General features: G+C 63.3%; 1 protein-coding gene across 2 annotated transcripts; it reads right to left on the bottom strand.

Moving 5' to 3' along the window:
• Nucleotides 1–1030: 1030 nt before the first annotated feature.
• On the bottom strand, nt 1031–15077 carry NKAIN4 (sodium/potassium transporting ATPase interacting 4). Of its 2 annotated transcripts, XM_079945376.1 has the most exons (6): nt 14888–15077; nt 9754–9891; nt 8748–8828; nt 7494–7688; nt 3571–3631; nt 1031–1272 (listed from the first exon to the last, which is right to left on the bottom strand). In XM_079945376.1, the coding sequence occupies exons 1-6, from the start codon at nt 14939–14941 to the stop codon at nt 1256–1258; spliced, it is 546 nt and encodes a 181-aa protein (XP_079801502.1). In that variant the 5' UTR covers nt 14942–15077; the 3' UTR covers nt 1031–1255. The 2 variants fall into 2 exon arrangements, with proteins under 2 accessions (XP_079801502.1, XP_079801501.1); XM_079945375.1 differs by lacking the exon at nt 1031–1272 and having other exon boundaries at nt 2537–3631.
• Between the last annotated feature and the right edge of the window lie 5441 nt (nt 15078–20518).

Here is a 20518-nt window from a genome sequence, read left to right as displayed (position 1 = left end):
GGAGCTGCCGCTTCGCCCTCCTCCCCACCAGGAGCTGTGAGCACTGGCCCCACGTGGGCACCCACTCGGTGGCTTGCTGAGCACGGCTGAGCTCGCGTCCAGCACTGACCAGTCCAGCGTGGAAGATGGAGCTGCAGGCGGCTTGGCGTGTGGGGTGGGGGGCCATTTCCCCTGTGTGTGTGGGTGCTTTGGAAGAGTCAGAATAAAGTGTGGGTTTTCCCTGGATGGTGCGCAGCACTCTGTTCCAGAACCACCAGCCCCCTCTCCACCACCTTGCCCCAGGCGTCTGTCCCCCCCCCCACCTCACCAGTAGGGCAGGTGAGGCCAGGCCCATTCCAGGCCATTCCCACCACCCCTTACCCTTCCCCCTTTCCCTTGTTCTTATCTTTTCAGCATTCTAAGGACTTTTAGAATGGACTAGCCTTGGGCTGCTTCTGAAACTGAACCTGTAATTGTCCCCCAAGGTCTTGCAGGGTAGGGAAGGTGGTCTGGAGGTCAGGTTCCTTTCCATCCTCTACTTGTGGGCACCTTGGGATACACTAGGACTGTTGCATCCCGGGGGCTTGAACAGTGCCCTCTGCTTGTCACCAGGAAGCCCTTGCCTTGTGGGCTCCTGGGCAAGCCCAGCCCTCACCCCGGGGGTCCCACCGGCCGCAGCACCTGGGGCCCTAACCCTAACTCCCACCGCGCTCAGGTGGAGGTCCCCATGGGCTCACTGGACCCTCGTGGTGGGGTCACTCTTTCCCCGTCTCGCAGGCCCCTTGGCCAGCCCGCCCCCTCCCGCCCCAGCACGGGTGTGTGCAGCCCCCGGGGGTCTGGCTGCCCTGGGGAGGGCATCTGAGGGACGGGGCCCCTTGGCCAGCCCGCCCCCTCCCGCCCCAGCACGGGTGTGTGCAGCCCCCGGGGGTCTGGCTGCCCTGGGGAGGGCATCTGAGGGACGGGGCTCCTTGGCCAGCAGCCCCAGGCCTACTGTAGATGGAGCGCATTCCCAGTGCTACCGGAGGCCAGGGATGAGGTTTTTTCTCGTGTCTTTTTTTTTTTTTAGAAAAAGGAAACAAACTCTTTAGAAGTTGCAGCCGTCCCGCCTGGTGCTGGCCCTGCCACCCTGGCTCACGTCCAGTCACCAGACCCTGGGGGCGCCTGCAAGGCCACGGGGGCGGGAAGGTCCGCTGCCTGGAGGCTCCTCACCGTCAGCATGGGTCACCGAAGCTGGAGGTCGTGGGGGCGGGTGGGGAGCGGGATGGGTGCTCTTCACCTATGCCACCGGCCGGCCTGTGGGGCAAGGTGGGGGGTGAGCAGGGGCAGAGAAGCGGAAGGAAGGCGCGGTCAGCGGGGCTGCTGTGCCCTCGTCCGTTGGAGAGCAAATGGGACAAAATCCAAGAAGGGGAGGGCTTCCTGGCCTTTGGAAAAGGGCGCGGGGAGGCGCCGGGCTTCTGCGAGGCCCGGCCAGGACCGGGACTCCCCACGCAGGCAGCTGGGGGCCTTGTCCCTGCAGAGCTGACTCTGGCCGCAGACATCTCGTTGGGGTTTGAGCCAGGGGGCTGGGAGCGGAGTGAGGGGCTCACCCTAGGTCCTTCTGGCTGCCCAGCTCCACGGCCAGGGGGAAAGCCCAGAGGCGTGTCCAGCCTGGCCAGTTCTCCCAGCTTGTGTGCCCAGGTCATCAACTCCCATATACCCTGCCCTGGCTCAGGGGTCTGAGCGAGGCCTCTCCTCCATCACGGGAGCTGGATGCCTGCTACCTCTGATGGCCCTTAGCTGACGTGGGGCCTCACTTATAGGGTAGAAGGACTGGGGGGCTACCAAGAGGGCCAGGCTCCCCAGGGATGGCCGCAGGTGTGGCCCTGAAGGGCAGGCTTGACTCTGAGGGCCTGGGTGAGACGGAGGAAGCACAGCTCTACCAGGAGAAGGACCACAGCCACCTCTGCTGACCCCGACTTTCAGGAATCCATGTGGGCCAGGGCCCATGGCAAAGGCCGCTTCGGAGGAGGGGGGCCAGTGGCCCAGGCACCCCCACTGAGGCCTGGGGTGGTCAGGGCCGTGGACACTGCTTTTCAAGAGGGAAGAAGTCTGATCCTCCAAAAGTAGGAAACCAACTCCTCAAATTTCCTGCCACCGTGAGACCCAGGAAAATCGCTCTATCGCTCTCCTGGGTGGTGGCCTCGCAGCGTCCCCTCAGCCCCGACTCCCACAGACTCTGCTGGGCACGGGGGCCGAGCCCCAGAGCCTCTGCACCCCACACCCGGCCCAGAGCCGGCACGGAGCAAGTGGGAAAGTGGGGGATGGACAGACAGATGGATGATGGATGGACAGGCAGGCAGACGGATGCCTGGTGAGGTTTCCCCAAGGAGAGGAGCCTGGCGGCTATGCTACCTGGATTGGCCAGACCAGCGGGGCAGGCTCTGCGGCCGTGCTTACAGGCACGCCTGCTCCAACGAGAGGCTGGAGGGCTTTTCGCTGACATGGCAGAGAGGAAATGGGTCAAATCCACCAATGAAATCAACTGAAAGAAACCAAGACCCAAATAAAACAAACCCAAACAATGGACGGGACGGCAGAGTGGAGAATGTTCCCAAGTGCAAACACTCAGGAGGTGACGCAGAGGTGGGGGGGGGGCCGCGGGCTGCCCAGACTGGAGAGCAGAGGGTGAATTCCCGCTGGGTGCAAAGCTTCAAAGGACGCTGGTGCTCTCAGCGGGGGGCTGTCCCAATCACAGCGCCTCAGAGCTGTGTCTGCACAGCACATGGGCGGCCGGGGCTTGCTGGGCAAAGCTAACACGTCTCTGAGCCCCAGTGCTGGCTCCCGTCCTAAAACGTTTTAATGTAACCAATACAGGAAGCCCCTTCTGTTTCCTCCCAGCCGGCTGTGGGCTGAGTGATGGTTTGGGGCCACCCAGCACCAGGACCGAGGGTAGCTGGGGGCTGGTCCGGGACTGAGTCTGGCCTCTGAAGGACACGTGGACCGCCTACCCCACGGCCACCTGACCTCTGGGAACAGAGGCTCTGAATTCTGATTCAGATCCCAGGGAAGGCTCTGCCCACAGGAGCTGTGGGCCCCCTGGGTGCGCCCAGCCCCGGCGAGACCCCGTCTGAGCCTGGGGTGGTCAGGGCTGGCGAGGGCACCCGAGTGTTGATGCTGCAAATCAGAGGAAACGTCAGCAGGGTTCACGGGAGGGGGACGTGCGAACTTCCCTCAGATGCATCCCTGCTAGCACTGGGCCTGAAGGTGGGCCACTTCCCAGCTGCAAGGGGGCACGGGGCAGGGGGACTTTCCTCTGTAGGTCAGAGCTCAGCCTTCCGCCTGTGACATCTGTGGGGATCGTGGGGGGCAGCTCCGCAGCACAGGAGCCCTCAGACTGGAGGAGCTGGGGTGCACCGACCCCTGGTGCCCACAGCCCAGGGCCTCCCCTGTCTCTGCTCAGGCCAGGACCTCCGTGGCACGGGGACCCATTTAAGAGGCCAGGTCCCAGGCCTCTGTGGCCAGCCCTCAGCTTCTCTTTCCCTCCCCCACTGCCTGATGGGGCCAGCAGGTCACTAACAGCATTCTGCAGGAGGCTGGTGGTCGCACACTTACAGCTGTCCTCCTCCTCGGTGACAACGCTGACCACGTGGCAGGCACAGATGAAGCCCACAAGCTGAAAGACATGGAGACGTCACTCAGGGTGAGGCCCCGGGAGCCACAGAAGCATCATCGTGGGGTGTGGGCCCCCACGCGTCCTAACCACACAGCCACTGCCCCTCCTGGCCTCGGTGTCCTTGTCTGTAACACTGATCGAGGGGAGTGATCTGCCAGCCTCCTTAGCTCTGGAGTTCCAGGTGGCGTCCACTCCCCAGTGGGGCTGACCTAGCCCTTGCTTGAACGGGGGGACGAGATGCAGAGAGAAGCCCTGGGAGACACATGACTGCAGCCTGAGGGTCCCCCAGGCTGACCGCGCCCCCACAGGCTGACACCCCTGTGACAGCCCAGCCATCCTCCCCAGCACCTCTCGCCGTAAGCAGACCACTGTCAGGTTTCTCCTCCTTGGGAAGCCATGGTAGAGAAGCTTCGAGACAGCCAAGCTCACGGTGTGCACGGCAGCGCAGGGGAGACAGACCGAGGACTTGGTGCAGCGGGCGACTCGGGGCAGAGTGGACGGGGCTGGAGTTGAGGGCCTGGCCTGGCAGATGTTCATTAGCCAGGCTCCTCAGAGGATGCTCGGACTTCAGGGCAAAGAGGACAGGCCTGCATTAAACCCCCACAGAGGCCCGGGCACCAGGGCCACTGCAGCAGAAAGGGCTCCCTCTGAGACGGGGCAAGGCCGGCACTGCCCACAGCCCGGGTGATGGTAAGCATGGGGGAAGGGGGAGTTATTCCCTGCGTGGTGTTTACTGCATCCTCTTTGATGAGAACGAGGGGCCCAGCCCTGACCCGCTGCTGGGGCTGGCAGACAATGCACAGGGCGGCCCGGAGTGGGCAGCAAAATGCATCTTGAAGCCACAGGGTCTCGTGGAAGGCCACAGCCCCGTGTGCTCGCAGGACCCCTGGAGGGGCAGCCCCGCCCCAGCTCATCCTGGAGGGGAGCCTCTTCCACAGAAGCTGGAAACATGAGAGGTGGCCCAGGACAGCAAAGTCATGCCCTCTGGCCTCTCTCTGCCCTGTAGGTCAGCCCAGCATCCTCTGGGGCATCACCTATTGTCTTTGGTCACCCCCATAGCAAGCAGTGGTCTCGACCCTGAGGACATAGCACATAGTGAGGTTCCAATAGTGGTGGGTCAGAGGTGCCCCACCTGCCCCTCCACATTCCCCACCCTGCATGGTGTGGCCAGTGTCCACCAGCGCCCTCCAGCTTGGGTTGGCCCATGCGGAGCCCAGCAGGAAACTGGGGGGGGAGGGGGAGAAGAAGGGCTCGTATCCCCCAGCCCCTTCTCTGCCAGCACAACTCCTGCCCACCTCCCTTCAGGCAACAGCTCAGCCACGAGCCCCAGGGGAGGGGGATATCCCGTGGGGTCCCCGACACGGCACCTATGCTTAGAACAGCCCCTTCACCTGCCCCCGGGAATTAACCTGAGCCGAGTGCCTCATCACTGTCTTGCTGGGACCCTGACTGATCAGGAGAATAAGCAGAAAAGAGGTCTCATGGGGGGTACCTGCCATGGAGGAGCTGCAGCGGGTCTTCTGAGAGAGGGTGGTGGGGTCTGTCTGTGGGGCAACCACAGCCGGGGCGGGGGGCAGGGGACAGGAAGCCAGCCAGTGGTGCAGCTTTAGGGGCAAAGGGCCACGGGAAGGAGAGACTGGCCTCCCATCAGCAGTGGCAAGACCTCAGGGGGGTTACTCTCACCGAAGAACAAGCCCAACAGCCTCCCTTGACGCCCCACATGCCTTGAAGGAGGAGACGGAGCTGGAAGGGCTCGGAAGCCCGTCCTTCCAGGCGGCAGGTCGGGGGTCTCCTCTGTGCCCGTCTCCCTGCCATTGGAAGGCAGACCTGAGCCGCCTCCCGACGCCCGAGAGCTGGCCGAGGTGCTGAAAACGCCTCCGCAGCCCCGCGCGGTGGGCGGGGCGCTGGCGGACACCGCCCCACCTGCCACACCTCTGCCCGCCCACCGCCCCTCCCAGGCCCCCTCGGGATCCGGCCCAGCTCCTCCCTGAGGCTCTCAGCCCTGCCCGTCCCGCCCCCCAGCACCGGCCGACTGTGCAGCCAAGGGTCTGCTGCTCCTGGACCCTCAAAAGCAAGCAGCAGAGGGCTGCCTGGTATCTAGAAGCCGGCATTTCACCGAAGACCTGCTGGATAGCACAGGGAACTCTGCTCGATATTGTGTAATAAGCCACACAGGAAAAGAATCTGAAAAAGAGTGGCTGCATGCATACGCATAGCGGAGCCACTTTGCTGCACACCTGAAACGGACACAGTGTTGTAAGTCAAATACACCCCAATATAAAATAAAAATTATATTAAAAAAGAAGGGCTTCCCTGGTGGCGCAGTGGTTGAGAGTCCGCCTGCCGATGCAGGGGACACGGGTTCGTGCCCCGGTCCGGGAAGATCCCACATGCCGCGGAGCGGCTGGGTCCGTGAGCCATGGCCGCTGAGCCTGAGCGTCCGGAGCCTGTGCTCCGCAACGGGAGAGGCCACAGCAGTGAGAGGACCGCGTACCCCCCCCCCAAAAAAAGAAACCCCCATCCCTGGGGATGAAGGATAAAAGTGAGGAATCTGTCTCTGCCATCACGTGCAGTCAGAAACGCCCAGGAGAATCCTCCTTTGTTCTTTTCCGCTTGCTTCCTGTTACCTTTTCACAGATTCTGTACGTGATTTCAGAAGCTCTGGCCTGTATCCTTGGCAAGCGGTTCTTTCTCCTTTCGAGGAATGCACCCAGGTTCCCAAGTATTTTGGGAAAACCAGAGCCCTCTTTTTGCCTCAGTGAATGAGCCATGGTGGGAGAGAGAATGTCCCAGCACCCGAGGGACCGGCAGCACCCAGATGCCCCAAAGTCTGGATTTCTGCAGGTCCTGTAAGAGCAGGAGGGGAGGGAGCCCTGGGAGCTCGAGAGGCACCCGAACTGTCACGTGTTTTCTGCCAGGGAAGGCCCTAGACCTGGCATTCAGCTTCCAACGTCAGCTGTTGGCGCAGAGCATCCGCGTTTAAACCCAGCATCCAGCCGGACACGGTGCTGTTGGCCTGTGAGCACCCAAGCAGGCAGGAGCCTCCAGGTCTGACCAGCGCCCTCCAGTGGCCGCACCCGTCCTGCCCGAGCCCTGGAGTCAGCCGGGGCGGCCAGCCACTGGCCCAACCCGCTCCGGCCCTTCCCGTCTGACCACTTCTCTGGAGCTGCAGACAAAACACCCCATGCTCGACTAAGTTTGAATTTCAGATACAGAATGAAACCATTTTTAGTACAAGTAGCTCCCAAACGTGGCAGGGAACACGCTTACACTAAAACTTGCTGTTTCTCTGAAATTCACATTTCACTGGGCGTCCTGTATTTTTACTCGCGGAATCTACACCCCTACTCTCTACGCCGCGGGAGCAGAAGAGGCCAGCGTGCAGGCCAGGCTGGGTCTCCCCCGCCCCTGGCCCCCACGGTCGGATTGTCGGGTATGGAAACAGACGCTCTGACTTGGAGGAGGCTGTGGAGAAGCTCCCAGGGCTCCTCCCCTGCCACGCTGCCTCCAGGGTGGGCGGTGGGGCTGCAGGAGCCTTCACCTTGATCCCCCTCACGGAGGGTCCTACCTGCCTGCCCGACCCCACTGCATCATCAGAAGTTTCAGGTTCTGTCCCCTCGGTTCATCCTCACGCCAGCGCTGGGGTTGGAATTGGTTCTCAGCCCACTTTGCGGAGTGGGTGGCCCAGGCCACACAGGTGTGGGGGGGGTGCGGTTCCTTAACCTCTGGGCAGGGACGGTGTGAAGAGGGGCTCCCCGCCCCCTGCAGAGGACCTCCTCTGCCTCCACAGGAAAGGCTGAGACAGGGGCCCACAGCAGGATGAGCCCCTCCCCCCGCCCCACCTCCCCTCCCCCGCACTCACCGCCACCAGGATCTGCAGGGCGCTGTGCAGGGCCTCCACGTAGCCATGCTCCAGGGTGCAGCCGATGCCTGGCACCAGGGCCTGGCTGTCCAGGGGACCCAGGCTGGCCGCCGGCTCCTTGTGCACGCAGCCCGGGCCATGCTCCTGCCACCAGGAGTGGTGCCGGGAGAGGCTGAAGGTCAGGAGCCCGCTGTCCTGGGGGAGGGGTGGGGGGTGGGGGTGGGACCAGGTCAGCACCAGGGACAGAGCCAAACCCCACCCACTGCGGCCCAGATGGGCTCCCTGAGAAGGGCAAGGGGTACTCTGCCCTCCCGCCTCCCCTGCCCTGGCCCCTTGGGCTCCAGCCGTCGGGAGCAGGGGGCACCAAGGCCCTCCCAGTCGTTCCCATGTAGGGAAGGCCTCCCTGTGCTTGCCATGGGCCCTGGCTCACACCCCGTCCTCCAGGAAGGCCTCCCTGCCCAGGACAGACCCCCAGGACACACTCTAACGGTGCCCTGGGCCCCTCCTTCGCATCTCAGGCCAACGCTGCTGTTTCAGGTACATCTGAACTAACCTCTGTCTCCCCCACTGCTGCCCGGGTGTGGTCCCAGGAAGCAGGGGCCATCTGCCCCACTGCCCACCCGTGCCACCCCACTCCTGGCTCTTAGACTCCCCTCTGAGCTTTGGGCAAAGATGAAATGCAGTGCTTCGTGTGACGTGTCTGAATCAGCTGCGTAGGCAGGCTTTGCTCACACTGATGCTCCCAGAACATGGCTTGGGTGAGGTGTCCCCTCCCCTGCAGGGGGGACCTGGGGACTTTATCAGCATTTGAAGGAGCAGCCCAGAGGGTGGGCAGGGGCACGACATCCCCTCTGCCTGGCCACCCCGGCGGTGTTCCCGCCTGCGCCCTTCTGCAAAGGCTGGTCTCTCTGCTCCTGCTCCGCAGCCCTGACTCTCCTTCCAGGTGCTGCCCAGGTTTCAGGCCGCCTCCTCCAGGAAGCCTTCCCTGGTGCATCTACTACCAGCTGGAGACCACCTGCCAACCAATGCCCGCAGCCCCTCATCCATCCATCAGATCACTGATCTTTCCCCAAAACTTTACTGAGTCGCTGCTATGGGCCGGGACTGTTCAGGGTGCGAGGGAGAGAACCATGAAGAGACCCGGCCTCTGCCACCATCGGGGAGCCGCGCGATAAACAAGCAAACACATCCAGTGCCCCCGGGCCCTCGCCAAGATCCCCTCCGTTTGCGTGAGTTTCCCATGACTTAACTCACCTTTGAGAGGCCCCTCACTTCCAAGTAGAAGCAGATAATGAAGACGTTCCAGGTGACCCAGGCGGCCGCCCACACTGCGTACTGTGGAGACAAGAGAGGGCGGGGGGGGGGGGGAGGGAATGTGACTTTGCACCTCCCCCTTGGAGGACAAGGCCTCTGCAGGGTGGGGGGGGCTCTGCTCCCCGAGTCTGGAGCCCAAGATGCTCCGTTTGGCAGAGGGCGTCCCTGAGCCCACCGGGACAAGGCTCCTGCCCCAGCAGGGCCGGGGAACACCTAGGAGATGGGGAACAGCGGGCTGGAGGGGGCCAGCACAGAGCACACTTCCCGAGCTTGGTGTCCTGGCCCAGAGGTGCCCGTGGCCCATGCCACATGAACCAATGACAAGCAAGGGCAGAGCACCCCCAAAACCCACCCCAAAGATTGCCCCCAAGAGCTGCCTGCAGCGGGGAGGGCTGCCAGCCGGCACCTGCTTTCGTCAAGTTTTACTGAGACGCAGCCCCGCCCATTGTGCGGCACTGCTCAGGCTGTGTCTGGGCCATGAAGGGCTGAGTACCTTCCATGAGACTGTGCGGCCTTTACAGGAGGGTTTGCTGCAAACCCTGATCCAGACCAATTATTCTGATCTGTACCGAACGAAAATGCTACTCTGCTCGGCGCAAAACTTTCTGCACATCGTCTGAGCTTCTCCAGAGGCAGGACGGTCGGGGGCATGGGACCACGGGCAGGGAGCGGGTGCTGAGACATGCTGGGTTCCAGTTCCGCCTTGGGCCCCTGGCAGGTGCTCTGCAGCTGTTTCCCAGAAGCAACCCGGAAGCCACAATGTCCAGGTCAGAACTCAGACGTCCAGGCTGTGGGAAGGTCCGAGCCTGGGGGTCTGTGCGGCTGAAATCCGGGCCTTTCCAGGTTTTCTCATGGCTTCCAGGAAAGTACTGCCACTGAAGCCCTCCATGTCGGTCATCCCGGCCCCCCTGCCCACAGGAGAAGGGCCGGAGCAGAGCGGACTCACCACCACGATGTAGCGAGGCCGGTACTGGATGGTGCCGAAGAGCCCCAGGATGACCACGACAATGTGGGTGAAGGTGGCCAGGATGGGTGCCCACTGGTAGCCCAGGAAGTCGAACACCTGCCGCTCCAGGGCGGTGACCTAGGAGCAGGGCAGGCGTGTGAGGGGCGGCGGACCCCTGGGAGCCCCAGGTCCCGCTCCTGCCTGATCGCCACCATCCGGCGCCCACTGTGGTCTCGGCTATGCAACAAAAATCTCCAAACAAGTCGACGGGCCTGGAAGCATCGCCACTGGGGTGCCCCTCTTGGAACAAGCCCCCGCCCTCAGCTTCCTCACCTGCAGAACGGGAACACGCGGCCGCTCTAAATTCGGGGGCTGCAGGGCCAGACAGCAAACGTGGGGCAGGAAGGCCAAGCGGGACACTGGGCTCCTTGGGCCCCCAGACCAGCACCCTCCCCGTCTGCGGGGCTCTCTCACCGCTTTGGGGCCTCTCTTTCCAGGACGTTCCCACCGCTCCCCCGCTCTGTGGATGCCAACCCTGCAGGCTCGGCCGACAGAGGACCGATGCCAGGGGATCAGATGTGCCTAAGAAACCTGCCGCTTTATACGCAGGGGAGATGGACCAGATCTGAGCTCATTCATTCATTCATTCACTCATCATGTTTGTGGGGCCGAGCTCATCACCAGGAGAAAGTACGACCGAAGCCACTGCACCCCAGATGCCATCCCATCTGTGTTCACGGCAAGGAAGGTGCGGCGAACAAGGGCAGAGAGGACCAGCACATCCCAGAGGACGGTGGCAGAGAAAGGACAGCAGATCAGCATGGCCCGTGGCTGCCCTGCACAATGTCCCCGTGGGCCACCGTGCGTCCAGCACTCATTGCCACGGCCCGTGGCTGCCCTGCACAATGTCCCCGTGGGCCACCGTGCGTCCAGCACTCATTGTCACTGCAGAGGCGAGAGAGCCATCTGGACCCAGAGCAGGTGGGCTCGGGGGCCATCCACTGAGCCCGGGGGTGGGAGGGACTCTGCAGGGCGGAGGAGGGAGGGGAGCCCCTCCCAGCAGGCAGCCTCAGGCGGGCATTGGAGAAGCCAGACTTCTCACAGCTGGGCGGGGGAGGTCACCGCATGCCCCTCCTCAGGACTGGATGGTCTGAGGCCAGCACAGCAGGGCTGGGACAGAGGGGAGCGGGCGGGACGGGGCTGCGAGGGGTAGCCTCCCTCCCACGTGGCCCCCGGCACTGAAGGACGGAGCCCAGCCAGGTGAGCCTTTGTGGACTGGCCCGGTGGTCACCAGGCCCGCTGGCCACAGAAGCCCCTACAGCAGCCCGGGTGCTCGGCCCTCCCCTGACCACCCTCCTCTCCTCTGCTCCAGGCCTGTGTCCTGGAGCCCTCACGGGACCACCGCCAGCCCCCAGGAAACAGTTGCTGTGGTGCGTCCTGGGCACTGCCCAGCCACTGTGGTTGGCCTGGACCAGGTAATAGCTATTTCCAAGAGGTCTCGGGGAGGCGGCATTCCAAGCGTGTCCTGCGGGGGGGCTGGGGTCTGCCCTAGAAGACAGCTGGAGTGGGGAGTGGGGAGGCGGGAGCAGACCCACAACGGGGCATCCCATCAGGCAATTTCTAGCGAGATGGCGTCCCGCAGAAGGGTGGCCAGACAGGACCCCCAGGGCGAGGCGCCAGAATGCTCTTCCCCGACAGGAGGAAGCACACAGTAGGTACAGAGCCGCGGCGCAGAGTGGAGACCTTGGCAGTGAACTGGGCCAGCTTCAGGGCACAAGGGTGAGCAGTCATTGAGCCCCCTCCCCAGTCCACTGGACTGTGTCCAGGGAAGCCTCTTCCCTGGCGGGTGGGCACCAGCAGCCCCCCCAGGCCTTCGGGGACACCCCACTTCAGGGATGCCCACGCCCTTTAGACAAAGTCTGAGCTCCCCGCGTGGGCCCGGGCCCTACCACCTGCCCCTCCCCCCCCAACAGACCCTCACTGCCACGTCCCCGAAACCCTGCATCTCTCAACTCCCAGAGCCACACTCCTGCCTCACCTGGGTCCTCCGCATGCAGCTGTCTCTGCGGGAGCCCCACCACACACACTTCTCCCCAGGTGCCTTGCATTCTCACACGCCTGCGACTCAGTCCACTCCGTGTCAACGTCAGCAGCACTGACCCAGGACAGCAGGAGGGTCTGTCTGTCCGTCTGTCTACAGATGTCGCCTGGGCTAGGCCACTGCCTAGCCCCGAACGAGCCTCCTCGCCCATGAGGGCTCAGCTGCCCCGTCTCGGCGTGGCCCCCGGTGCCCAGAGGAGGCCTGCACATTGAAACTCCCAATTACAGATTTGGGGCAAGGAGACAGGCATCTGAGGGCAGAGGGCCTGCCTCTGCTGCCTCACGAGAGCCCGGCCCCGCCCGACTGGGCAGTCGTGGGCTGGTGGACTCGACCCCACGCTGGCAGTCTCCACGGAGGACGGCCACGTGGGCCCTTGGCCGCAGATGAGGGCAGGGAGGGTGGATGGGCCAAGGTCCGAGGTGGTGCAAAAGGAGGGGTAGGGGCACACGTGAAAGGCCTACACTGTGGTGGGAAGCTCCGTGGGGCAGGGAAGAAGAGATGCACATCCACACGCACACACATGCGCACACACGTGCACACACGAGCACACACGAGCACACATGTGCACGCACACAGCCCTCGGGGCACAGCTGGCCAACAGCACCTGTTCCAGACACAGAATGAAATTTCAGTCTTAGCCCCAGGCCTCCCCTTGGTGCCCAGAAGCCCCTGACCAATGGGCAGGGACGCCTGCCCTGCTTGAAGTCGCCCGGGGTGCCATGCACGGGGCGGGGAGGCGGAGTGAGGGTGCCCCAGGTCCCCTTCCTACCCCACCCCGACCCATCACCGGCCGCCGGCACCGTCCTGTGAGGCCCAGACTCAGGGCCAGCCTGGCTGTGCATCCCTGCTGAAGTCTAAGTCTGAGGGGCGGCCCCCAGGGTCTGCTTGCCAGAGAGACCCCACAGCTGGCAGGGTGGGGCTGGTGGGGGTGTCTTTTTCGTTTCTAAGCCAAGGTATTGGAAGGCTCAGCTCTCTGCAGTGCCCCAGTGGCCTGCTCACGGGTCCCAAACCCCTCGCTGGGCCCTGGCTCCCATCAGAGCCAGGGCCCAGCCTGGGAAAGGGCCTCAGGGTGCTGCAGCTGGCTCAGAGTATTCTTCAGGGAGAGGGCTCTGAGATGTTCAGGCCTTTGTCCCATAGCTGGGTAACAGGAAAACTCTCACGCTTGTCAATAAGAGAAAAGAAAGCAGAGGACTCCCCACAGGGCTTCCCCCTCGGCTCCCCCGCCCCGCCCCCCACAGGGACCAGAGCAGTGGGCGGCGTCAAACCTCTTCCTGCTCCGCTGCCCCCTGCACCCGGCGGAGGAGGGACGGGTGCACGGCCGGGACAGAAGGCCATTTGCAGCTGTCCGCTGCTCTTAGCTGTGGCCACTGGCCGCATGGGGACATAGCTCCGTCCCGGCTCGCCTGGCTGAGACTAAAGAGACTGCAGGAAGCCCCCATGCAGGGAAACCCTGCTGCCCTCAAGCCTAGATAGCCCTTCCCCCACAGCTGCGGCCAGATCTCCAGAGGCCTGTGGTGGGCTCATCTGTGTACCGCCCACCACAAGACAGTGAGTGACACCATTGCTCCAAGGCCCGGGATGGCTCCCTATTGCCAGTGGAGCAGCCCCTGGGCCTCATGCCTTCTGCAGGCCCGGGCTCTCTCTCAGCCTTATCTGTCCAGCAAAACCCCCCAGACCGCCCACCTCCCTCCTCACTCCCCACCACCCCTGCCCATCGCTTCCACAGCACTGAGCCTGCTCCACAGGGAAGCTCCAGCAGCTCCTTCCTTCCTCCAGGCGGGCCTGTGTACCTCTGCCCCCTGCCAGCCTGGACAGGAGCCCTGTCCCCAGGCAAAGGACAGAACCCGCATCCGTGCATGGCCGTGGGTGCAGGAGGACTTCCTACTCACAGCCTCTTTGAAGCAAGCCCCTTCCTCCTCCATGGCCCTCTAGCTCCAGAGAAAGCACCCTGCCAGCTGGGTTAGGAGCACACCCAGGGATCTTGGACAAAGCAGCATTTCCCTTTTAAGACCAGGGACCCAGGGGCTCACCAGCAACTCCTCCCCAGCCCAGGGGCCTCCACCTTTGTTTAGCCCCCACCCCCTAGGCAGCAGGAGCTCCTGAAGCTCCAAAGGCAGAACTGACACTTGGCAGAGGGATGCCCAAGTCCGCCAACAACGCTCTGCATCCAGAGGACCCAGCTCTGCACGCAGGCCGGACACAAAAGACAGGCAAGCACAGCCCTGAGCGGACACGAAAGACAGGGAAGCACAGCCCTGAGCACAGGCGCAACCTCTTCTCCGCCCCAGACTCTCCAGGCCAGGGCAAAGGGGAGGGGCCTCCTCCTCCAGTTTGGGGCGTCAGGGGTGGGCACGGCGGGGCTCACACACCCCTACACAGACACACCGGCAGACATGCAGACAGACACACACTCCCAAATTCACAAGCACCCTGGCCGCCAGGGGCTGTCAGGTCTCAGAAACTGGACTCCGCCGCTCACTCATTGCCTAGTGCTGGCTTCGGAAAGGGAACACACACAAACACACACACACACACGCACACACCCTCGCAACACTCCTTGCGCTCACAGCCGGGGCCACACATACCTTCCGACACGTGTGGACACCGCGCGCAGCGGCGCCCCTTCCCAGCCGCGCGCACGGGACTTGGAGATCGCGGAGCCCGGCGCTCCCGCCGGGAGGGTTTTGTACCACGACAGGCACTTCCAACGGCTCCCCAGCACCTGCCGCGTCTCTCCGGACCCCGCGGCCGCCCCGCCCCGCGCCCCCAGCCCGGACTCCGCGCGCGCGCACACAAGACGGGGCGCGCCGGGGCGCACGGAGGGGCCGTCGGGGTCGCACATAGGGCGCTGGCTTCCCACCCCACCCGGACAGCGGGGAACTTCGGCCGCAGAAGCGTGCGGGTCCGAGCCATGCCCAGTCGGGAGCCCCCAGGGGCTGTCGCGGACCCAGCGGGCAGGGCTGACTGTGGGGATGGCGTCCGGATCCCCCAATGCGCTGGGACTGCCGGGCCCGAGGAGGGGTCGTCGCTCACCAGCTGGAAAGTGCAGAGGAAGATGAGCGTGCAGCGGCCGGAGCAGCAGCCCATGGTTCCGGCCCGGCCCGCCGGCGCCGCCTCTGCGAGTCTGGACCAGGTGCCACCAGCGCGCGGGACACCCGGCGCCTGGGCCCGCAGCCCCCGCCCTTCACTTTCCCCCACTCCCGCCCCCCCAAGTCCCCGGCCCCCGGCCCCGCCCCACTCTGCAGCGTCCCTCCCCCCCATTGCAGGGCTCCGCCCCGCCTGGCCCGCGATCCCAGGTCCCCGAAGTCCCTGCCCCGCCCCCCCCCCCCCCCCCCCCCGCTGCAGTCCCGCCTCCGCCCCACAGACTCGAGATCACGGCCGGCCAGTTCCCACCCCGCAGCCCCAGCCAGTCCTCTGTCCCGCCCTGCTCGGCAGCCCCGGGTCCCCCAGCCCAGCCCCGCCCCGCCCCGCCCCGCCCCTCCGAATAACAGCTGCGCAGCGTCTCTCTCCCTCTCTAGCCTGACTCGCAGCCTCTGAGGGCTTGTGCCAGCTGGGGAGGGGGCGCGGGACCCCTTCTTAAAGGGGCGATGGCGCAGCTTGTCAGGCGGTGCGGAGCTGGAGGGGCTGCGCGGTGGCCCCAGGACAGACCCGGAGCTGCCGCAGACCTGCCCCATAGAGACCAGGATAACCCCCAGGATATCCTACCCCGACCCCCGCACCCGCACCTCCCGCGCTTGCCCCGGGCTCTCGTGTGACCCACCCACCCAACCTCCTTCCTAATGGGTCCCCGGGCGCACTCCATCCCTGAGGCATCCTGGACTAGGTCAGGAGCTCCCAGGTCCCCCTGCAGGGGTGAAGACTCAAGAGGAGGAGGGGCAGGCTAGCCTACCAGGAGCTCACCTGCCCAGGCACTGCGGAGGGGCGGGGAGCGGGGTGGGGGGGGGGCTGCAGGCCAGGCCAGGGTCAGGCCTGAGGGGGAGGTTCCCTGGGAGACCCTGGGCTGTAGGCAGCCTTGGGGCACGGGACCTGTGCTTGGTGGAGGGAGGGCTAGATGAAGACCTCCATGCGCAGAGGTGTGGAGGTGGGACTGAGCAAGATGTAGGGCCGATGGTGGGAGCGAGGCAGATAAGGCGGGGGCCGGAGATGTGGGCACAGGCTGGCTTGGGCTTTACCCCACTGGTCATAGGCAGTCGCTGGGTTCTATATCAGGGTGACCCATGGTCAAGTGAGTCTCGTGCTGGGATGCGGGCTGTGGCCCTGGTCAGACCCCGGGGGGAGCAGGACCCAGACAGAGTGGCCAGCGAGGGGCAGCCCAGCACGAGGCACTTCAGCCTCGGGCCGCAGGTCTCAGCTCCAGCAGTCCAGAACCAGAGGGTCCCAGCCCCGTGGTGACGGTGGTGACAGGGCGCCTCGCCTCCTGGCAAGGGCATTTGCAGAGAGGTTGCTGGACATCGGGTCCTTGGAGCTCTGGCCACCCCGTTATCGCCAGCCCCCTTCCCAGAGGAGGGACGTGAGACCAATTTCCCATGGCAACCTCAATTCCTGACCCCACTCATGTGAGTTCACAAACTACCCGGAGTTTTCCCCTCCGTGATTTTGGTTCCCCCGCATGCATTTGCCCACCTGTGCCAGGATGCACGGGTCATGGCTGTCACCGCGCTGTCTGCAGACAGAAGCCTGACAAGCACCTGAGAAGAGAAAAGCCACTCAGAGCCGTGAGAGAGAGACCTCTTCACACCCACCAGGATGGCTGGAATCCGCAGACAGACACAGCAAGTGCTGGCCAGGACTCAGAGAAACCAGAACGTGCACACACTGCTGGTAGGGGTGTAAAACGGTGCAGCCGCCGTGGAAAACAGTGTGGCAGGTCCTCAGAGGTTAAATATGAAGTTACCATGGGACCCAGCAATTCTACTCCCATATATTTACCGCAAAGAAACCAAAATGTCCACACAAGTGTTTCAGCGGCCTTGTTTATAAGGGCCCAGAGTGGAAACAACGCAGGCATCCCCGAATGGATGGATACATTGTATGGCTGGACCACAATATATATCCAGCTATATAACAAGGTATCTAGTTACTGATACCTGCTGTGCCGAGAACCAACGTTGAAAACCTTATGCAGGGGGCTTCCCTGGTGGCGCAGTGGTTGGGAGTCCGCCTGCCGATGCAGGGGACACGGGTTTGTGCCCTGGTCCGGGAAGATCCCACAGGCCGCGGAGCGGCTGAGGCCATAACAGCGAGAGGCCCGCGTACCGCAAAAAAAACCCAAACCAAACATTATGCAGGTGAAATAAGTCGTTGCAGGCCAGCCACTCCTCTTCAAAGCTGCTGCCAGGTGGGGGTGGAACGGGGCTAGCCTCCCCTGCCGGCACCTCCTGGAGGCCTCCTGGGCATCACCCGCTCCGGAGGGACTCGGACACTGACCTGATGTGTGGAGCTCTGCACAGGGTCAATGGCGTCCATACGCCTGGGGCATGCACGCTGTGTGGCCAGGAGGGACCCCCGGGCGCAGAGCCACCCGTCTTACAGATGACAAGCCTGTGACTCCCTAGGTCCCCTCTGGACTGTGAGATTTTACTAACACTGCACTTCATATTCCTCCTGGCAGAGGGTTACGGCTCTTGGAGGCTGAATGCTGCCAATTCTGCATCTTACATAGACCCCCAGATGGAACTCAGTGATCGGAGGCCCCCCTTGCCTGAGCCGGATCGGGGCAGCAGGAGACCGCAGTGCTATGCGAGTCCTGCGCAGAGAACAGAGGAGGGCTATCTCCAGGCCCCAGCAGGCCGTCTGAGGAGCTGGGGGACAGACGGCAGCCTGACACCTGGGCAACGCTGCCGGGTCACCAAGGTGAGGCCGGGAACTCCACACTGCCCACAGCTGAGCACAGACAGCAAATCTGGAGGAAAGCCTGCCCCGGGGGTCTGCGGGCCGAGGTGGCACGGTCGGGGGAGGTGCCCCTGGTTTCCAGGATGCTCTGCGGGTGGGACTGAGTCCCTGGGGGAGGAGCAGTCTCACCCAGAGAAGGCCTCCAGGCAATTTGCTGTGGCAGCTGTAAGTTTACTACAAACTGGGCGGGGGTGGGGTGGGGTGGGGGTGGAGCTTAAAACAGCAGAAGTTTATTCTCTCCCAGTTCTGGAGGCCAGAAGTCCAAACTCAAGGTGTCGGCAGGGTCACGTTCCCTCTGGAGGCTCCAGGGCGGGACCCATCCTCGAGCCCAGCTCTCGTGGCCCAGGCGTCCCTGGGCTTGTGGCCACGTCACTCACATCTCGGCCTCCATCTTCACACGGCCTTTTCCTCTGTCTGTCCCTCCTCTTCTGTCTCCTGTAAGGACACATTGCGGCCTCACCCAGGTAATCCAGGAGAATCTCATGCGAGATCCTTAATTCAATCCCTGCCGAGACCCTTTTCCCAAATAAGGTCCTGTTCACAGGTTCCAGGCAGTAGGGATGTATCCTCCGGAGGCCACCATTCAGCACTACACTTGGAGAGGCCAGATTGAGGTTTTGGGGGGCCCCCTGCACCCCTCTGCCACCCCCATCCACCCTGCAGAGCTCAGCCATCCCTGTGGCAGAAACAACAGCCGGCCTCGGGGCCTGTGTGGGGTCAGCTCACAGCGGGGCTAGAGGAATTTCAGCTCTGTCAAAACCTCTTGCCTACTAGTGAATGGACTTGAGGATATGGGGAATGGGAAAGGTAAGCTGTGACAAAGTGAGAGAGAGGCATGGACATATATACACTACCAAACGTAAAATAGATAGCTAGTGGGAAGCAGCCGCGTAGCACAGGGAGATCAGCTCGGTGCTTGGTGACCGCCTGGAGGGGTGGGATAGGGAGGGTGGGAGGGAGACGCAAGAGGGAGGAGATATGGGGACATATGTATATGTATAACTGCTTCACTTTGTTATAGAGCAGAAACTAACACACCATTGTAAAGCAATTATACTCCAATAAAGATGTTAAAAAGAAAAACAAAAAACCTCTTGCCGTCTCTGTTCACCCAGAGCGACGGAAACTGCCACGTGCAGATGTTTTCAGACGAATTTGGGAGAAATTTGTAAGTATCAACAAACACTCCCGGAAAGATATTGGCTGAGCCCCAGAACTGCATGTGGGGGGGGCCTGACCCCTTAATCCGGACCAGATAAAAGGCACCGTGGGTCCTGTTCTTCCTTTGAAAGAGCAACAGAGCTGGACAGGCTGCAAAGGACGGAGAGCGGCCTCAGGCTCCCTGGGGTGCCTGACACAGGAGCAAACTCCCTCGGCCCAGGTGGAGGCCCTGCGTGCAGACACCCCACTGGTTCTCCCAGACGGACCACAGGCCCTGTGAGGGTGCCCGTCGTCAGGCTGGGGTACAGACGAGGCATTAAATCCAGGAGCCCTCCTGCGGGCCTTTGAGAGCTAGAAGCGCTGGGCGGGAGGAGACAGCTCGCTGCCGTGACCCAGACGCGGCCCAGGTATGTCTCTGGCCCGTCCACCGGCACGTCGGCCCGGGCCTCCTGAGACCCGGTCGAGGAGAGCCCAGAGGACACAACCGCAGCTCTCACTGGGACCTCGTCATCACTCTCAGCCGTGCAGGGATTAAAGAGGAAAGCGGGGTAGCGGGGGAGTTGCTTAAATATTTGGCTCATTAAGCAAACTGGAAACAAAGGAGAAGGGAAGCTGGTCTGCAGGCCTGTGTGTGTCCTCTGCTGAGGTCAGCGGCTGCCCCCCCGCCTGGCTCTGCGTTCTCGCTCTCCCTCTGTCTCTGTCTCTCTCTCGACGGAGGGCTGGCCTGGGGTACAATCCCCGAGTGGCAAAGGACCGCCCACATCAAGCCACGTTTACCGAGTCCCCAGGAAGGACTCCTGGGCTTTGGGAGCAAAGGGAACGGCAGGTGACAGACTCTTCCAGCCCTGCTGACACCCCCTCTGTCACTCCTGAAGGCTCTGCTTCTGTCTTCGTGCAGGTGGGGGTGGGGTGTGAAGTGACCAGGAGCCCAGGGTCCCTCCCGGGCCCAGAAGCCGCACCTCCTTTCATCTCCCTCGATGTCACGGGACCGTGCGGGAGGAGCGATGATGATCCCGCTTTACAGCTTCACAGAGGCTGAGGCTCCGCCAGGTCCAGAGACCTGGTCGCCCGCAGCTCAAGGCGAGATTGGGTCCAGGTCTGGGTAAGTCCAGAGACGGAGCGCAGGGGCAGGGGCTTTGGGAGGGGCAGCAGAGGGAGCCGGGGGCAGGATGGCAGCTCGGTGGCTCCCCTGGCCCTGTGATTTCTCAGCTGGCAGGTGCCTGGGAGGTAAGAACGCAGGATGAGGGCTGCTGTGGGCCCCCCGGGGCCACCGGCTCTCAGGCCTCCTGGCTGACCGACCAGGAGCGCTCTCAGCCCAAAATGTGACTGGCTGCGTTTGTGGTCCTTCAAGACCTGATTTCCAACCGCCCGCCCCCCCCCACCCTGCCTCCCCGTCGTGTTGGCCTTGGGGTCAGTGTGTCAGTGGCTGTTCCCAGTTGCCGCCCACCCCCTGGCCGGCCCTTCTCAGCCTCCCCGTGGCGCCAGGTCCTGTGTCCACCTGAAACCCCTCTTCCCTCCTGCCTCCAGGCCAAGTTCCTGCCTCTCTGGAGAGACGATCTGCCTGTCCACCTCCACCCATTCCCTCCCTCCTTCTAGCAGCAGCTCCCCCGA

This window comes from Stenella coeruleoalba (assembly GCF_951394435.1).
Source record: "Stenella coeruleoalba genome assembly, chromosome: 15".
Classification (NCBI taxonomy): Eukaryota; Metazoa; Chordata; class Mammalia; order Artiodactyla; family Delphinidae; genus Stenella; species Stenella coeruleoalba.
This window is presented reverse-complemented; position numbering and strand designations above follow the sequence as displayed.

Excerpts from the sequence above, each read along its gene's own strand:
- NKAIN4 (XM_079945375.1), bottom strand. The coding sequence starts at position 14,941 with ATGGGCTGCTGCTCCGGCCGCTGCACGCTCATCTTCCTCTGCACTTTC. Across the intron at positions 9,892-14,887 it reads TCCTCTGCACTTTCCAGCTG|GTCACCGCCCTGGAGCGGCA; the intron begins GTGAGCGACGAC and ends CCCTGCTCCTAG. Across the intron at positions 7,689-8,747 it reads AAGTGAGGGGCCTCTCAAAG|GACAGCGGGCTCCTGACCTT; the intron begins GTGAGTTAAGTC and ends CCCCTCCCCCAG.